The sequence below is a fragment of the Leptosomus discolor genome, chromosome 25 (genome assembly GCF_034619465.1).
Source record: "Leptosomus discolor isolate bLepDis1 chromosome 25, bLepDis1.hap2, whole genome shotgun sequence".
NCBI lineage: Eukaryota > Metazoa > Chordata > Aves > Leptosomiformes > Leptosomidae > Leptosomus > Leptosomus discolor.
Window position 1 is genome coordinate 5,809,322 of NC_141415.1, and position 19,673 is coordinate 5,828,994.

The following is a 19,673-nucleotide window of genomic DNA, read 5'->3' on the forward strand; positions in this document are numbered from 1 at the left end:
CTCCTGTTTTTAGAAGAGCTGCTGCATCTTCGGATGCAGAGGGAAGGGACTGGTTGATGCCCAGAGCTGGGCAAAGCACTCCATCTTATACTCCCTCCTCTAGCCAACCGCCGTGCTACCTTTCCACTCCTCATTTTCCCCACTGATCCCATGTAGATGGTGCTGGCATGGAGCACACACCACATCCACCCAGCTAAGTGCCAATCTCTGAGAGGAGCCAACCCCTTGGTGCTTCAAAAGATGTAAGAAACCTCAAAGAAATCTCAAAACTCCTTATCCTCGACCAGGAAGACTCTAGTCATCCCCCAGACTTCTGCAGATAGTCTTTGCCAAAGTCAATACATCAAGGATCTGCAGACAGGACAAGTTTAACAGTAAGTAATAGAGAGGAAAGATGGATGAGTTTTATACAATGCATCCATTTTGCATTATCTTTCCAATTTGCTGGCGGGCTGCCATGTATCGAGAGGCTCTTTCTATGCTCTGAACCTGCTCCAAAGCCAAGTCCGGCTAAACTTGGTGGGTTCCCACAACCCACAACCCAACCCCAAACCTCAGCAGGACACGCTGCCTCTGACAAATGGGTGGCAGATAACATACCAGCCCAGGGGCAGCTCGGTCCCGCTGCGACCCAGCAGCCTGTGAGGCACGTTAAGGGATTTTCACCCCTTAAGAAAAACCTAAAATTTCAATTCTTAATCAAACCTGAACCCTGAGCTGGCACTGGCCGGACTACGAACGCACCAATAAACGTGATGTTTAACGGCAAATTTTCCTGCAGACCATCACACGCAGAGGGGTGGCAGAAGCGGGACTTGTTCCTCGCCCCATCTTTTACCCGTGGCCCTCGAAGCACTTCCCAGGCCGTCATCTCAGGGCACAGCACAGAAACAACGCCACAAACTCTAAGGCAGCCGGGCACGGGAGCACGCAGTGTCACCTGCGTGTCCTCGCAGTGGTGATGGGAGCACTTCCAACTCCAAGCCGTTAGCTTCCCTCCAGCCCTGATGCCGACGCAAAAAACTGAATAAAAGCACACCCGAGAGGAAGTATATTCTGCATTTTGATGCATTCTGCACATTTCAGAGCATCTCCCTTCACCCACCGGGGCTGGCTGTGAATAGAAAAGGTCCTAAGCGTGGATTCTCCCTCAGCCACCTGCCTCCAGGAGCTACGACATCAGCCACCGACACAGGAGATGTCTCGGTCCACCAGGTCTCCTGCCACCCCACCCCCTAAGCCCACAACGCATAAAATAAAAGCTCAGATGGTGCAAAACCCACAGCACGGCCACGCCGACCTCCCACCCTTCATTACTGCCTTCGTTCGGGTGCTGGGCGTGGGGTTTCAGCAGGCAGCCGGGTGCCACCCACGAACCTCTCGCCCACTTCTCCTTGCCACGAGAGGGCACCTCTGCCCGCCTCCAGTGCCTGGGATGCATTTCTAACTGGTTTCCAGTGGCTCTGATGGCGCTATGGGCTCGGGGATGCTTTGAGATGAGTTCAGGCTTCGCAAAGCAGCCAAGTGAAGCTTCGGGCAGCTCCCACGCAGCCGGGAACCCCAAACCCCCTCAGCACGTGCTCTCGGGTGGGTCTTAGACCACTCTAATTTCTCAATCATTAAGCATCACTACCAGGGTGACTGACAGCTGTCACTCGGCTACGTCTCACGTCGTTTTGCCTACAGAAAGGGGCCAGGGCCACCTTTTTATTCTGTATTTCTAGTCCCCCCCAGACAGTGGGGCATTGGCGTCTTACTGGAGATCTTACAAACGCCACACGCTCGGAGCCCTTCGAGCAGGGGAAATAAGGAGGGAATCGTTAGAGCCGAGGGGAGCTGCAAGGATTCAGGCCCCCGACAACTTCAGATGCACAAGCACACGCCAGCGCCGGTGCGAGAAAGGAAGAGGAAACAAAACTGCTTGTGACTTCTGAGGGTTTTTTCTGATTGAGGTCTGTGTCGGGAGGAGGAGGAGGCGGACGAGGCAGCACGAGGACTGGCAGCTTTAAGGGCTGCTCTGCTGCGATGTTACAGTGTCGGAGAGCAGCACGACTCCGCACACCCTCGTGTCTGGCAGGTACAGATTCGTCAGATAAGACGGGATCAAAAATCGATGTCAGAGAGTCTCTGAGCAGGGCTCTGTGCCAGTGGCACCAAGGCTGGTTTAAGCCAAATCAGGTCGAACCAGTGCAGCGATTGCACACAGACAAGCCCTCCGAGATCAAAGCGTAAAGGCAGAATCCAGAAGTTACAACATGGATTATACTATCTTCTGAACTTAATTCAAGGGTGGAGACCCTTCTGCCAAAACTCAAGTTAAGACCCGTGATGCCGTACTCAGCCCTGCCAGTCCTCCCAGTTCGGGTGGGGAGGCGATGGGCGGGGGTGTCAGACCTCCAGCAGCCCGGGTGGTGAGCAGCACGCTTGTCCCATTGCGTCAGGTGCACATCCCAGCCCAGATCCCGGACAGGACCTCCCAAAGCCCCTTCCAGCCCTGGCACCAGCGTTGGCAGGTCCAGGCAAGGACGACACGCAGACCTGCGGCAGGTTTGGTGTCGCAGCCAGGGCTGCGGTTGAGCCCAGCTGCGGTAAAACTGCGATGTATTTTCCACTGAAAGCTGCAAGTGAAATCAAAATGCTTCCGTTCTTCTGCTGAAGGGAAGGTAAAGAGAAAAAACTGAGATGAAAAAGTACCAGTGAGGCTTTTTTCCCTCTTCATTTCCAGCACAAATTTTAAACAGAAGAGCCGAGTTCTTCACCAAATCTGGTTGAAGCCACTCGCTTTCTCTTGTGTTTCCTCTTCAGAAAGGAGGTGAGGGCAAAGCAAAACTCTTCTGAGAAAACGTGACCGAGCGTTTTCATTGAAAAAAGAGAAACAAAGGTTTCTTGTGCAGAGCCCGCAGAATCACCCTTTGGGGGCAGGAGGAAAGGTGCCAACGAACCCACCTTGGCCAGCCTGACCCGAGGAAGCCAGCGGCACCCACGGAGCTGCACTCATGCCACCATGCTCCTCCTTAGGCACCTACCCAGGTCTGGGTGAGGGTTAAACCCCCCTGGGCTGCTTCCTTCACCCCACCACAGCTGCACCAGCAGCAGAGGAGACGTCAAGTTTCCAGATGCATGAAGACCTCCTATGTTTGTGAGTTTGGGGCTGGGTTTTTTTAGCAAGGGGATCATGAACAAGAGAAGAAAAGGAAAAGGTTGAGGCTCGGTAGGAGCTGGAAAACAGCAAAGACGGGGCTTTTCTACTCCACTGCCGTTCACCTCGTTACAGAGAAAGTAGCAGTGCTGAAGCAAAGCCATTTAAAGCCCACCACTACTTTGGCACAGGCAACATGAAAAGCCAAGCCGACAAACGCACACCAAATAAATTCAATGCACCATTAGGGAAATCCAGCACAAAGCTGTCTGAATATTTGATCTGGATTTTTTCCTAAGTGAATTCCCCTCAGACATGTTCGTGCCCTCTCTCCTGTCTGCCTTCCATAAACATTCACATCGCCAAGTTTTACTGGCACAAACAGCGGCGGAAAGTAGCTTTCAAAGTTGCATGAACAAGTATTTGGGGAAACTAAATACAAAATTTGCGCTGTGCAAATATTCGTGCCAGGCATGCAGGGGTGTGCAGCCAGTAAGGCGCAGGGAAGATATCGCGGGGCGGATAAAGGCTCACCGGGGAAAGCTCTTCATCCAAGCCATAGCTTTTACAAAGTCACAAACATTCTCTCCCCCCCAATATCTACCACATATAAAAGTCACAGCCACTTTGCAGCTCCGCCATAAGCAAGAAGAGGCTACAGATGTCAGAGACATTTGTTGCGTTATTAGTTCAGCTGTAACCGAACGCTAAACAATGACTATATAAAGTTCATATAAAGTTGTATATTTAGGCTCAAATTCAGCACATGCCTCATTTTACCATCGAAGCAGCCCCATTAACTTCAAAAGGATGGCTCCCCTGTTTAAAAGCACGTCCTTAGGAGCCTTGTGAATCCGAGCCTGAAAGCACAACATTCACACGAGGTTCTTGGCTTCTCACGGAATTACACCCCAACAAACAACTCCATAAAAGCCGATGGCAGCCACGAGCTCCTCTTCCTTAGAGAGATCACCGTTTTCTTTTAGTCTTTGCTCATTTGATCCATTTGTTTGTAAATACTTTTATGCCAGAGGCTTGAACCACAGGAGATCACAAAACGCACGTGAATGTCTTCATAGCAAAGAAAACGTGTGTGTGTGTGTGTGTGTGTGTGTACACACGTGACTACCCACCCGGGTGATCACGTCTGCTTGGACGTGACCAGCAATAACCAAGGAGTAATTTGGATAAGATTGATAGTCCTGGTTATAAAGCAGAACCGCTGAGCTCACCCCACCCCGGCAGCCCTGCTGTTGACGCAGCGTCTCCCCCGCCACCTCGCAGGTAAATGCTGCTATTGCTTGTGACACCTTCCTAGAGGGATCCTTTAATTGCAGGGAGTTCCCTGCAGGCAACGCAACCGAAGAAGATCCGAACCCGCAGCTCTGGATTGCGGAGTTTAAGCAAAGCCAGTGCTTTGTAGGTGATAAACACCAGAGAAAACGTAGAACTTCGGGAGAACGGGGCATCTCAGGCATCGCTCTGTCCCCACCTCACCATGCACCCCTTATCCTGCACCTTCTCCACAGCTCCCAACCCCTTGTCCGCATGCGCTCCCGAAAACCCCGAATAGTTTGACAAACCTTTCGCCACAAGGACTAAACGCAACCGCTCTCAACGCAGCAAAGAGCTGAAAAGTAGGGGGACAAGCAACTCCTCTGGTCCTGCCAGCCTGCGCCCCCCCAGCACCCCCCAGCAGCAGCCGCCTCCGTGGCATCGTGGGGGTAAAGGGGCAGGACCGGGGGGGGGTTGGTCAGTAACTGCTGAAACCTCCTGGGTGTGAGCTGGCAGATCCACATCTCAAGAAATAAGAAGGAATCCCGACAGTCAGATTTTTCAAGAGTGCTCAGCCCATCAGGTGCTAATCGCTTCTGAAAACGGAGCTTTTATTTAGACGCTTAAGTACAAGTTGGAAAAATCTGGCTCCAATTGTGGGTGAAAATCTGGCCCCGAGAGCCTTTTCTTTTTTTTTTTTTTTTTTTTTTAAATTCTTTTCCCTTTTATTTGGCTCTAGATCACAATTCTCCCGTCTCTCTCGCACTCCGGTCGGGGAGGCGGTTCCCCCAGGATCTCCGCTTTTAACCTCGTCAAAAAGGAAACTTGCAGCGGGACCTTCGTCAAGAGTCAAAACTTTCTCCCTTTTGTGCAAATTAATTTCCCTGTAATCTCAAGTGCTGTTTACACATCGCAATACCCCCAGACCGTGCGGGATTTGCATCTCGCCGCGCGCCGCGTGGAGCCCTGCCAGCTCCCAGCGGTTCCTGGTGCACGGGGCTGCTGCTGCTTTTATTATAGGTGGACCGTGTTCGTAGCATCTTAAACTCAACCCGGTGGATTACTCTTAAAAATACAGCGTGGATCTAGTTCTGCCGGGGATGTCCCGTGGATTAGGGGTTTGTTTTCTCAAACCGGTTTGCTCCATACGGACCAGACAATTACAGTAGCCAGAAAAGTGTGAAATTTCAGCTCTGACCATGTCAAGGCTCCCAAGTGTCAGTTACAATAAAATAAATGACCCATTTCCTGACCGATTGCGAGGGCTCCTCCGAGACAGACGGACAGATTTTTTTATGTTTGTTTATTTTCTCTCTCTCTCTTTTTTTTTTCCCCCCTAACAGGATGGCTGCACTCCCCTGCCCTTTCACCTCAGGAAGTGGGAGCAGAGTAGGGATGCTCTCGCCCCTGTGCCGCTGCCCTGGCAGTGCCCTCCCAGCTGCTCCCATCCCATCCCTGGCACTGTCCCCACCGACATCCCCCACCGAGCTCCGCCAGCTCCTGGCCCCTCACCTCCAGCCAGACTCTCAATAACCTGTCTCCCCCCCCCAGCATTTCGGGTTTTATTAGCCCCCTTGGGGAAGCTCCCATGCAGGGGCTGTAACGGCAGCCGGAGCGGGCTCGACTGGAGATAACAGCACAGGGAGGATAAATGGTTTCCCATAAAGCACTTTCCCACCCAGGTACCCCAAAGCCTCCCCTCTGAACCGGCGCTGGCACCCAAAAGCCGCAGTGATGCCAGAACACAGCCTGCTTTGCTTCAGACGCTCCTAAAACGAAGCCAAACCCCAGGGAAGGGGACAAGAGTCGGGCAGAGTCCCCTACAGGAAGGGCTGGTGGGAGCCAGAAACGGGCTGCAGGACCCCAACCCCCACGAGACCCTTTCCAGAAAGCTCCGTCCTTTGCTAACTCTGTCCAGAGGAGAAAACTGAGCAGGTTTCAACTAAAACATGATTTTTTTTTTTCTTTTAAATCTCTGTACTTAAAACAGTGGAGGCGGCTCCAGCATCTTCAAGAGCAGGTTATGGATACTGGACACAAACTGATGTGGAACTGGTTTCCACTCCCCTTTAGTGGGTTATTCCATCAGAAGCAGAAAATGCACACTGGTTTTAAGAAAACCAGCTTAAAACAACACTTTACATTAACTTTCCCACAGCTTCCCAGGGGCACTACCAACGCACAAGTGGTGTAAAACCTCCAGCCTGCTTCGGTCTGAGACATCTGCCCTCAGCTCAGGGCAGGACTCGGGTGGGGAGGGACCTCCCGAGGTCACCTTGGCCAACCCAGACATTCCCCCAGCCTGTCCCCTCTGCAAGGACACAGGTCTCAATGCTGCCCAGGCAGAACATCTCACGATTCACCAGAAAACGCGCAAGGATGAGGACAGACGGACAGAAGAGACACGTATCCCCCTCCAGCACCTCTTGTAGACACACAGAAAACCTTCCAGCTGAGACCCCTGCACCCCCCCCGCCCCCAGCTCCACAACCTCCAGGATAAACTCACAATTTTCAGGTAAAGCCCAACAAAGATTTCTGAGCTCAAGTCCCCGCAGGGACTTTTTACAGGGAACGAGCAGACGACCTGGGAAAGCAGCTGGGATAAACCACCACCCACATCTCTGGAGTGGACAAACACCCCCGTGGGTCTGGGCTTCTCGTTTCATAAAATACACATTAAGAAAACCTTTCCTGGTGAGCAGACTATTCCCAACACTCCTCGTAGCAGCTAAAAGCCATCCCAAGCAGATGCAGGACGATGTAGGACATCAGCCCCGTCACTGATGAATTATTCTCCTGTGCTGCTTGTTTTCTTAATTTTTTTTTAACTTTGCTGGGCAAGTGCACTTCTAACCCCCCAGATACTCAGTGCAGGACCCTCCCAAATCATTTCCATGTTTCAAACTGGGCAGAATAAGAATTTAAAGGTGGACAAAGGCTCCAACCCATCGGTCAGCGAGGAGCGTGGCAGTGAGGAGGACGGGCAGACCTTGCAAACGTTGACTTCTGCCGGTCCCTGCCCACTATCCCCTGGTTTATCGGGGTCTGTCCAGCAGCGGGGAACCCCCCTCACCCACAAACCCAAAGAGGCAGCTGTCAGTGCTGCTCACAAGTGGGCGATTTAGGAGCGCACATCCTCGCTTAAGTTTTTAAATGCCTCTGGTCACGGTGAAAATGAGAATTTTCACCTAAAACTTTTGAAAAGCCCCTCTCTGGTGGGGAAAAAATAAAAAACCATCAACAACAAAAAGAAAACAGAAAAGTCTCTGCGACCTCTTTAAAAGGCTTCCTTTTCAGAAGAAACCCGCAACCTTCAGGTTTTAGGCTCCTCATTTTTTTCCAGTTTTCTCCTACTTCACTCCTCAATTTCTGGGAAGGGGAAGACACCAGCATCTCCAAGGGGTTTCCCTACATGTTTGCTTTAGGCTCCCACTTCTCCCTACCACAACTGTTCTGTAAAACCAGTGGCATCATTAATAGAAACAGAAGAAAAACCCCACACCTTCCATTCCTAAATCCAGCAAATGTGGAAGGCAGCGGAAAGGTGGGTGCTGGAGCAGGGAAAAGGGGATGGAAACGTTTCCTCCTGCTCCAACCTGGAGCTGCAGACCCCTGGGCCAACCTTGGGCGATTCAGAGCAGCCTGAACTCTCCCCAAAGCCCTCTCAGTAACTCTGGAAAACATTAACATCACTGGGGGCTTGGGGGGCAGAAATCTCCTTTTTTTTATTCTTTTTTTTATTTTTTTTTTTTTAAATTCTGAAAGGTCTCAGTTTTCAAAGCAGGTACTTTAACCCCAACTTCCCTTAGCCATATCTCTGTTTGCTTGTTTTTTTAACCTAAAAGGCAAAGAGAGAAACAAATTCAACTGGAGAAGCGGATTCAGCCCCAGCAATTGCCACTGAGGTTCTCTAGGAAATCCAATTTTTTTTCTTTTCTTCCAAATTTAAAAGTCTTCAAATTCTTAACAAAGGGCATCTACACAGGACGGGCTCCATCTTCTACCAGTTCAAAACTTGAAGCTACAAAGTTTACAGTTAAATCGCAACTTCTTGGATATATTTGCCAGTTACAGCTCCTATGTGGAAAGGGGGAAATAAAGGCATTTCCCTCACTTCAGGCTGTACATTGGTAAATATGTTCTTTCTCCCAGACATGTTAAAATTGATTCATTTGTCTCAGTTTAAACCTCATGGATGAAATTTACTGACAAATTATTAGTGACTAATTTAATGCCAAAATATTTCTGGTTTTTCTAGCTAGAAATCATCAAAAATGTATTAATTTCCAAATGACTACAGTCCTCAGGGGTGTAAAATCAGTGGCAGAGAGCTCTCAGCTCAATGCTGGGGGCTCACAGAAATAAAGCAAAGAACTACTCCACTTTATTACCCTTTTTTGGTAATCAAAAAAGTAGTAACAAGCCCAATCCCATTAAACTCGACATCCTCAGAAAGGAGCATTCATCCTGCCTTTCAAGATTCAAGCCCTGCTGTAAACAAGGGTGTTGCTAATTTTTTCTAATGATACTGTAACTTGTAAACCAGACCTGTTTTAAGGGGAAGAGAACGGATCTTAAGGGTGGATTAAAAGGATATTTTGTCTCAGCGTTCAACACAGTGTCTCTATTTTAATGGAAAAGGACTAGCACACTTTTTTCAGTTCAATTTTCAGAGAATCCAAACATCAGGAGGAAGAAAGGCACATTTTTTGATTAATGCTGACAAACAAAGAAACCACACTCGCCCTTATCAAAAATTTTTAAATATTTCGTTACGAACAATTAATTGCACGGTTACGCACACGCAAAGAGAGCGTTTCTGTGGTGTGAAAACACTAATTTGAAACAAAGAATAGGGGAAAAAAGCCAATTTTCAGATTTCCCCATCCATTTCCACACACTACACTAAACCCTCATGTCGTTAACAACGTTTAATAATTCCCACCTCCGCTCGGGAGCACAAGGACCCTCTAAACCTACAAGTTGCTTGGGAATGACCTCTACTTAAAAATACCCCTTTAGCTGCAAGTCTATGGGCTGTTATCAACCCAATTCCCTCTTCCCCCTCCAATTACTTGGTTTCATTCTCTCTGGTCGACTCACTTCCACATTCCTCATATTTGGAATGTCTGCTTGATGGATTCACTTTTTTTTCCCCCCTCACCCCTCCTCCTCTCTTCATTCATTCATTCTTTCGACCCCATCGACTTCAGGCTTTTCAGCTTCCCAGTTCCAACCTCCCCCCAAACCAATCCTTCATCTTTAAGTAGGAAAACAGAATTTTAATTCATTTTTTTTCCCCTTAAAGAATATTTTCTTTTTTAACTTTCTGAAGAATAAAGCTTGCAATCGTTTTTAAGATTTTTTTTAAAATCCTCTTAAGTTTCTCCAAGTTTTTCTATCAGCAAAGTTAAAGACAAAATAACTCCCAAACAGCAGAGACTTTAAACAAATCTAAACTAACTGTAAAACTCAGGGGGTTTTTTAATGAAACAACGTATTTATCAGCACTGACTTTTCTTTAGTCTAATACTTCTAAAGTATTTCGTTAAAATGGTTCCCCACAATCATTAACATAATTTGCAGCTTTAAGTGTGATTTGAAGAATCACTGTAATTAAACAACTCTAAATCAGTTTATCCTTCTTGGGTATTTTTGTGCAACACACACACCCACCCCACTCACTCTTTCTTGTGCCATATTAACACGTTCACTATTTTTTAATTAATTTTGATGATGGGTTTAGGGACAGGAGGGATTTTAAAGAAGGAAATACACCAGCAGGAAAGATTTATTTATAACACGCAATTTCACCGGACACATTCATTTCAAAAAACACCCAAATCAGCTTTCCTGAGCATTCCTTCCTATTTGCATTTTCAACAAGAAGAAAACACAACCAAAAAGCCAGGTTTGGAGGTTTTTTTTTCGTTGATAAATTAGCTGGGAAGCGCACCAATGCTCATGACTTGTTTTCCCACATTTCTAAAGGGGAAAAAAAAATAAATAAAAAATTAACTCTCAGGTTTGGGGGCGGGGGGAGGGGGAGGCTGTTTGGTTGAGATCCCACCAAACCCATCGGATTTTGTCCTCACTGCTCACACTTAATTAACCATTTCCTGCTCTATCTGCCTTTAAACTGGAAAATCCAGTCTTAAAAACAAGCAGAAAGGAAAGAATGGAGGCGGGGAGGGGGGGGGGGAAGTTGCCTTTGAGGGTGGGGGGCTCATCATCTCAGCCCTTATCCAAGGCGGGAAACTCAGAATACACCAAATTACCCCCAAAAGCTCTTTTGGGGGCGAACAACCTGCCAAGTTTACAGGCAGCTGCCAAAAAAAAAAAAATAAAAAAAAAATTTAAAAAAAAAGTTGCCTTTTTCCGACCCAGAAACACAAAACTCCTTCCCCAAAGTCAGACAAAGTAACCGCGGCCGCTGCACAGGGCGGTGGGGACCCCCCAGCCGCCCCCAGCCCCCCGCAGCCATCACCAGCGAACGCAGCTCCTGGCACTTTAAAGCAGCCCCCAAGGGGGGGGGGGGGGGGGAGGCTCATTTTAAACACACACTCCCCCCCCAGCCCCCCCAAAAAAGGGGTTTAGCAGCTAAACACAAGGCATGGAGCCTTTGAAGGATCCAGCAAACCAACCTTCCCTCCACCTAGTTGTTTGTTCCCCCCCCCCCAGCATTTCTTTGAAGGAGACGCCGAAGAAATATTCGCATTTTCAGTGAATTTCTCCCCACGGGGCCAAGACCTCCTCCCCAAAACCTATTGATTAACCAGCAGCACTAAGAAAAAAAAAAAAAAGTAGTCTTTTTTTTTTTTTTTTGAGTGTTATTATGTTACCCTTCATAGAGCAACTACCTTTCCAGTGACACCCCTTCGCCCATTGGTAATTAACCCCAGCAAGTCACCCAGCGCTCTAATGAGCACCGCCACCAGGTGCTAAAAAATAAATAATAATAAAATCTTGGCTAGGAAATTCTCCAGTGCATTTGGGTTCTGCCTTTGGGATCAGCCCCTGTCCCCCAGGGAGGGGGGGGGCCCACTCTGCCATAGCCAGGGCTGCGGAGTTTGGCAGCCCCCTGAAACCAGGCCAAGGTGGGGGGGGGGGGGGGGGGGGGCGGGAGGTGGGTTTGACCCCCAAAATGGTCTCCCACCGCCCAACCGAGGTGGGGGTGGGGGGTGTTTCGTCAAGAGACGAAGGAACAGGGAGAGTTTGGGGAGGAAGAGTTGGCTTCGCCTCCTCCCTCCGCGCCCGGGCGTTGAAGTAACCGCCTCGTCACGTGGCCGACGCGGGTTTCGGGCTGCGCGATCCAACGTGGACTATTTGGGGTTGGGGACTAACTCGCCCTCAGCCCGGGCGGCCTCTCCTTGAGCTGGGGAAATGGGGGGGAAGGGGGGAGTCTCTGCAAAGAGAAAAAAAAAAAATAAAAATAAAAATACTCTTTAGATTTCATCTCTCACCCTCAGCGGGTGCCCAGGGCTGCTCCGGCGTCCTGCACGCCAGCCCGGCGCGCAACAACAAAGGGCCAAGAAGATGGAGAGGGCCGGGCTGGGCAAGGCCGGCGGCGGCGGGCGAAGCCACTTGGCAGGTCGATGGAAAGCGTCAAGAAACGTAGTTCTTGCCCCAAAAGAAAAGTTGCCGGTGGGTAGGAGCTAGGCCAGCGCCCCGCGCTCGCCAGGTTTTAAATCCCTCCCCGGCATGGCAGGGTGAGACCAGCCCCATGTTGGTTTTTTTTCTTTTCTTTAAGTCTTCACCATCAAACCCCAGCCAATTTCACTCTTTTTTTAAGATTTTTTTCGTCTATTTTTAAAAAATTTTACAGTTCGCTTGGAAAACAAAAGGTTTTCGCCCATTTCACAGCAGAGCAGCTGGGCGAGGATGGGAAATTCTTCCAGTGCCACAAGTTTGAAAATCCCAACCCAAAACGCCTCAGCCATCCATCACCTTGGGCAAGCTGCTGGATAATTGTTTAACCTTTTTTTTTTTTTTAAAATTAAAAAAAAAAAGTTGCTCACAGAGGAAGTTTTCTTTTCAAAAAAAAATAAAGACATTAAAACGTTGATCCTCAAAACTGCCTCTCACCTCGCTGGGGACGTATCTACAGCCAAGTCACCAACATCTCTAATTTTACATGCACATATTTGGGTATAATTTTTTTGCCTCCTTTACCTTACGTTAATTTTTTTCCCCCAACAGAAATTTAAAAAAAAAAAAAAAAAGAAATTAAAACACTGCATTACCTTTGCTTTTTAGGTACTGAATGTTCAATCTCTAGCTGTTTTCCATGAAGCTCCACTTTCCCTAAAAACAAAATGTGTCTGTTTTTTAAAATCTGGGTGGAGTGGTCAGAAAGCTTTGGATAACATACTATCACGTGAAACCTCACAATTTAATTCAAATTACGACGAACTACGCACAAATACATTTTCCGATTCCTTCACAAGTGCATTTTATTAAATATATAACTGGCTTCAAATGGGAGGCGGTGGGAGGGAGTGGTGAGTTAGCTGTCTGGACAATGTTCCTTAGGAATATTTAATTCCTTAGTTCATCCTGCTTTGAGTGAAAGAAAATGAGGAATAATATTTTAAGACCAATTCTTCGCCTTTATTTAATTCCGCCTTGTTTAGTCCCCGCAAGAAGTCCTTCGGGCAGATTTCTTCCCCCTCATTAAAAGGCTCAAAAATTGTAACTCCATGGCAGAAATGGATTTCTCTTTGAAAATGGAGTGGGTTTCTTTGCTGCTGGGTTATTATGATGATTTTTTTTTTTTTTTTTTTTTTTTTTTGGAGTGGGGGAGAAGAGGGGAAGAGCCCGGCGGGAGGAGCCCGGGCCGAGAAGGGGGGGAAAAAAAAAACCAAACAAACAAAAAATATTTTAAAAATCAAATAAAATTCAAATATTTTAGAAATTATCTGCTTCCCGGGGAGCTTTTTCTCTCCCTGCGAGCAGCATGGCGACCTTCGCGCTACTCCACACATCACATGCCCCAGGAAACCCAGTTTCAAATCAAAATGGCCAAAGTCCCAGCCCACCCGCCCGGGCCGCGACGGGACCCCCGCACCGAGCCCCGCCGGGGCGGCCGCCCCGCAGCCTGCGGGGGAGTTGGGGGGGGGAGGGGGGCGGCGGCCCCGGCGGGGCGGGGGGCTTGCTGTGTGTGTGTCCCCACGCTGTTTGGGGGTGGTTTTTTTTTTTTTGGGGGGGGGGGGGGGGAAGAGCAGCGCTGAGGAGGGAAAGCGGGGTCCCCCCCCGCCGCCCGCTGATGCAAGCCTCGACGGGGCGCAACGGAGTGGGGGGCCCTGCGGTGCGGGGTGGGGGGGAAGCCCGGGATGGGGGGGGGGGGGGGGGGTCCGCAGCTCTGCGGGGAGGGGGAGAAGAGGAAGCGGGGCGGGGAGGGAAGGCGAGATAACGCCGCTTACCCGAAAAAGTTTCGATGGCTTTCATGGCCCACTGCTCGTCGGGGCAGTCCACAAAGGCATAGCCGGACTTGACCAGGAACTGCCCGCTGAAGGAGATCTTGTGGTCGTTAAAGACTTTCTCCAAGTCGGCCGGAGTCACGTTCTCGTTTAGGTTCCCGATGTACAGCTTGTTCATGGTGGCGGCGGCGGCGGCGGCGGCAGCGGCGGCGGCGGTGGTGGTGGTGGCGGGGGGCGGCGGCGGCAGCGGCGGCGGGCGGGCGGCGGCGCTCCGGGGCTCGGAGCGCGGCTCCCGGGGGGGCTCCACCGTGCGCCCGCGCCGTCGGGCTCCTGCCGCGCTCTGCCGCCCCACAGCCGGCCCGGGGGCTTGGCTTGGGGGCTCGGTGGGGTGGGTTTTTTGCACACCCCCCCCCTTTTTTTTTTTTTTCTTTTTTTTTCCTATTTTTTTGAGGGCTGGGTGTTGGGCTTTTTTTTTTTTTTCCTCTCCCCCCTTTGGGGAGGGGGGCGGCGGCTGCTGGAGGAAAAAAAAAAAGGGGGGGGTGCGGGTGTAAGGAGGGGGGGGGGGGGTTCCTAGGGGAGGGGGCGGCTCCGGCGGGTGGCGGCGGCGGGCAGGGCGGTGGCGCCGGCTGCGGGGGCCCCCAAGTCGGCGGAGTGGCACTGGAGTGTCACCGGACGCCTCTCGGCAGCCGGGCACCGCCTCTAAATAAAACCGACCTGGAAAATGAGTGAAAATGTTTGCTGGAGGAAGCCACGTGGTGATGCGGGAGGGCCCGGCCCCCGGGGGGGAGGGGCCGGGGTGGGGGGGGGGGTGGGGGGGGGGGAGGGGGCGGCCGCCGCTTATTTATTTATTTTAATTTAAATACTACGTTATTTACCTCCGCGCACACCCCCCTTCCGAGCGGGGGGCGCATCCACCCCCTGTCCCGGGTGGGGTGTCCGTGTGTCGTCGTCGTCGTGTCCCCCCCCACCTCCCCCGCCCCCCTTCTCCGCCCAGCCCCGTCCCGTCGGAGGCACTTTCCCATCTGCTGCAGCCCCCCGCCCCCACTGCGCCCCTCCCCCCACCGCGCCCCTCCCCCACCCCTTTCCCCCGGTGCCTCAATGGGATTTTTCTGGGTGTAAAAAACTTCAGCATCAAAGGGGCCGGGAGGTCCCCTGGCGCCAGGGGATTGGGGATGGGGGGGGGGGGAGAAGAAGAACAGCCCACCCGCCCCCCCCCGGGGCTGGCCCGGCCCAGCGGGGCGGCTGGGGGAGAGCCCCCCCCCCGGGGGGGGGGGTATTGTCCCCGGCATTGTTTTAAGCCCTTCATGTGCAGCCCCGCGGAAGCCTTCGGGGAAGGGGGCGGAGGGGGGGGGGGGCTCCTCCCGGCACAAAAGGGCCCCACGGTGGAGGAGGGCCGTTCCCCGACGGGGCCGGGAAGGGGCAGGCGGCGGGGGGGGGCGCCCCGTCGGCAAAGCGGCGTGTGCGGAGCGCCCCCCCCCCCCCCCCGCCCCCCTCCCCATTTCCCTCCCCATTTCCCTCCCCTCCTGCCTTTTCTGGAGACTTTTATTTTTAGGCTCGAGATGGGTTGAAAATAGCAGCGAACCCCCCCCCCGCCCCCCATTCACCCACCGTCCGTCCGTGTGTCCGTCCCCCCCCCCCCCCCGCGCCCCCGCCGCCTTCCTGCCTCCCCGACGGGGCGGGCGGGGGAGCCCCGGTGCGCCGGGGGCTCGGCCCGGGGATGCTGCCGGGCGGGGAGGGGGCGGGGGCGGCCGCCGTTGTTCCCCCCCCCCGCCCCTTCCCTCCCGCTGCAAGTACAGGCACGGTCCGGCCCCTCCGCGCCTGCGGTTCGCTCTAACGCTCCCCGCGAAAACTCGCTCCCGCCTGCCCCGCCCGCCCGGCCGGGGGCTCCGCGCTGCGCCCCCCCCCCCCCCTCCCCAACCCCGCTCCCCGGGGAAAAAAATAAAATAAAAAAAAAATTAAAAATCCCGAACAGAGAATTTTTGCCCATCGAGGGAAAGGTCGGCTGAGAGCTTTCCGGGCGCGGCTCTCCCGGGCAGCTCCGCGCTCGCTGCGCGGACGCGCAGCCGGCTCCGCGCCTCCCCCTTCCCCCTCTCCACCCACGCCGCAGCTTTTCGGGGTGACCCCCCACGGCTGGGGGGCGGCCGGGACCCCCTGCACGGCTGGCAGATTTGGTTGTTCCCTCGGTGCTACACAGATGTGCTGTGCTCTGTTGCTAATTTTTTTTTTAATTTATTAATATTAACTAAATATTTTTTTATTGCTATTTTTTTCTCCCGGCTGAGGAAGAACCACGCGGAGAATTTGTTAGTAAATAAATTTGATATCACTCAGGAATCAGAAGTTGTGTAAAGCTTAAGAAATAGATGCACACGCCCGAGGAGATTTGTCTGTGCTCTGTGCTGCAGCCTCCTAGGAAACTCATTAAAATGAATGATAAAAATCCTGGGAAATGGTCATTTAAAGCAAAAAGCCTTTAGCTTTCCCTCCTGTATCCGATCCATTCTGTTATCCCGGGATCTTTGCCTTAAAAACATGTAGATGCTGCTCACCAGGGAAAGTTTGGTTCCCATCCTTCCAGCTGCATTACTTGGCTCTCCTGAAAGTACCAAACCAAATCAGCCAGAGGAGCCCTTGCAGGAACTCTGCTGCGTCCATGTGCGTGTTTCTGAGGTTTCCAGGGCGTAATCCAAGCTCCAAAGTCACAGGTGAAAAGACGAGAGCAATGAAATTGGGGAAGAAATTCCCTCCAGCTCAGAAAGTGCACTGCAAGCCTTCCCTGGCTGAAAACTTGAGCGTGCACCTTCCGCCACTGATACGTGTCCCCCACAAACGCAGCTAAAAGAAAAGATCCACTATCTGCTGCGGATCTATTACTAATCTTGACCAGAATACTTCTGTGGTTGCTTTTATTGGTTTACCCAGTACCTTCCCCATGTAACATAATCCTTTGCAATAATGAAATGAAGGAAACCAACCTAAAAAAAAAAAAAAAAAAAAAAAAAAAAAAAAAAAAAAGAGGGAAAAAAAGAGAAAAAAATCCAAACAAAGAGGGAAGTCTTCAATTTAGATCTGAAACAAGAAAGGCTATCAGTCAACCTCCTTCCCCTGGCTGGAGCATTCCAGATGCAAGGTATTTAGAGAATGCAAACAGCAGAGACTAAATCATTGATCTGCTGGGGGGGAACAGAGCTGCTCCCCCCCCCCCCGTGCAGGAGCTGGGGGGCAGAGGGCTGCCCCCCAGACCCCAACTGCCCCAAGGCAAAACCAGCTCTGCAAAATTCCCCCCCCCTCCCCAAGGGAAACACTTCTCCCCTCGCTGATTCAAATGTTACCAGCAACTGCAACAGAATCCAGGGGAGTTTCTGGAGCCAGGGAAGGGCTGAGCAACAGTTTGCACCCGGGCACTGTCACTTGTAAAAGCCTCTCTGGCCTTTTTCCTCCCCTCCAGGATTTGCTGAAATGGGCTTGTAGTTTTAGAAATCACTCTGAGGAGCTGATTTATTTTTTTTTCGTGTGAGTTTACAAACATTTTCAAATTTTACTGCCCCACTCTGCCATCAACGTAAAGCTGCTTCTGATTTAATATGTAAAATCTGATTTGGGCAAAAGTTTGGCTTTTTTTTAAGATTTAAATCTTTGAATCAGGCAGAAATAGTCTTAATGAGTTTTTACAATTTATCTGCAAGTTTAAATAGTTTTGTTGCCACTGAGGAGTTTGGGGAAATTTCTTAAGGGAGAAGGTTGAAGCTGGGTGGTAAATAAGGCAGCTGAGATTTCACTGAAATGGGGGTTTGATACGAAAGGGTGTAATTACTGCAGTCTGCTGAAGTGTTGTTGATCTGAGGCAGAAAATATCTAAAATAGAAATATTTTTTTATGACAGATTAGCAGTAAACAAGAACAGATTATATTCTGATATTTTTCTGTAAGTTATCATTTGAATCTTTCTTTAATTTGTTTTTTGGTGTTTTTTTTTTTTTTAATCTCTGTATCACAAGTATTTAATAATTTGGACAATATTAAAGATGAACTTAGAAACCCCAGAAAATTTTTAAAAATCTTCAATTTTGTAAGTTTGAAAATAGGTATTAATTACTGTCTAATAAATATGGGCTGAAAGTTTTCAGTAAAATACACAGGTCATAAAGGAAAAAAATTAGAATTTTGTTTTCATAGAATCTGTTTCAACTAAATCTCAACCAGCAGAAATAATCTGAATATGGGGCAAGCCTCTCCTTAAAACCTAGGTGAGAATTCAACAGAATAAGAAGAGTGAGGGTTACAGTTGGGAAATATTTCCTTTTACTTAAGTGGAATCCCAGTTTAAACCACCTTTTGTTCAGTTTTTATTATGTGGAAAATATTCGTGACTGGAAAAAGCAGCTCATATCTAAGAAGATCCAGTTTATTAAAGCTCATGTTGATAAATTTGTTAAGAATCAAACTTGCTGTGAAATGAACAGTTTGCTTTAAAACAAAATTAAGGTTTGAGGTAGATTATTAGTAATCCCCTCGTTCTCTGTGCATCTGAAACACCATCTTGGCATTTAAATGCTGTTTTGTTTGAGCTCAGGAGCAGAGGAACATCCCCAGCGCCCAGGAAGGGGCTGAGCGATGGGACCTGCCCCTCTGCTCCCTGAAGGGTGGGAGGTTCAGGAGCAGCAGTGCTGAAGATGGAAATGGTTAAACCTGCAACTTGCCCCAAGAGCTGCCCATTCCCTCAACATTTTAGTGCTTCAGCTCAAAACAAAGCCAATACTGCAATAAACTCAGGCTTCAAAACCAACTCCTGTCCTGAAAAATCCTTTAGTTCTGGGTCTAAAAAGCTGGAGCCTCTTTAAAACGAACCCAACAGGAACCCACAACCAAACAACCATTTGCTTCTCCTCGACATCAGCTGCTCTGCAGTTTCGGGGCTCCCACCAGGACAGGGTGCTCAGCCCCGCTCAGGGCTGGGGCTGGTTGCGCTGCCCAGGGCTCCTGCAGCAGCCACCTGAATTCCCCGTTGGGGTGAGCGGACACACAGAGAAATGTTCAAATTTCCACCAAACAAAGCTGCTTTGCACAAATTTCTCTCTTTTTTTTTTTTTTTTTTTTTTCTTCCCCCCACAATGGCAGTAGTTCTGTTTGGGGTTTTCTGTCCTTTTCTTTGGGTAAGTGGTAAACTCTGACTGCAAGGAAAGGAAAACACTGATCGGAACGAGCCCTGAAATGTCGTTGTTCAGACAGTCCCTTCAATTTTCAATTTTCCTCCAAATGAATATGCCACCACTTCTTCATAGCAGAACTTTCTAACCTGTCAATTTAGTTTTTCTGCCTCAAAAATCACTGTGAGCAGCTGGACAGATAGTTGGAGCAGCCATTTCTCCTACGGATGGCTGGAGCGGTGGGGGAAAGTTTTGGTCTTGGTACAGTGATAAACTAAACTAACACAGTTGAGAAAGCATCGTGGGGGATGAATCCTGCCGTTGCTGAACTCCCCCTGACCTTATTTCAAGTAGGAGCTGCTCTTTTGAACCCCCCTCCAAACATTTGCAGCACTTATAAAGCACAGATTAAATGTTTTCCTTTCAGTAACTGTAGGTATTTGTATCAGATTTCCTCCAGTCTGAAATAAATGCATTTGTATCAGATTTATGCTCCCCAAGTACAGATTTGGGGGCCCTATAATTTCGAGTCACCGTTTAAATCCCCTGAAGAACAGCGGGCTCTCCAGCACTCACTGCTTTTCACCCCTCCACTTTTTAAACTCCCTGTAGCAGGAGGCAACGAAAGGCTCAGCCACTAACACCATCGCGGTTTTTTGCCTAATTCTTTATACCCAAAACAAGTGTATCC

General features: G+C 50.0%; 1 protein-coding gene across 2 annotated transcripts in view; it reads right to left on the reverse strand.

Moving 5' to 3' along the window:
• IGF2BP1 (insulin like growth factor 2 mRNA binding protein 1) overlaps positions 1–14,013 on the reverse strand; it is a 29,251-nt gene extending 15,238 nt beyond the window's left edge. For both annotated transcript variants that reach the window (XM_086478137.1, XM_086478136.1), the window contains exons 1-2: positions 13,839–14,013; positions 12,660–12,720 (exon numbers count right to left, since the gene is read on the reverse strand). In XM_086478137.1, the coding sequence (XP_086334263.1) occupies positions 12,660–12,720; positions 13,839–14,013 (236 nt within the window). The remainder of the gene's footprint in view (positions 1–12,659; positions 12,721–13,838) is intronic.
• Between the last annotated feature and the right edge of the window lie 5,660 nt (positions 14,014–19,673).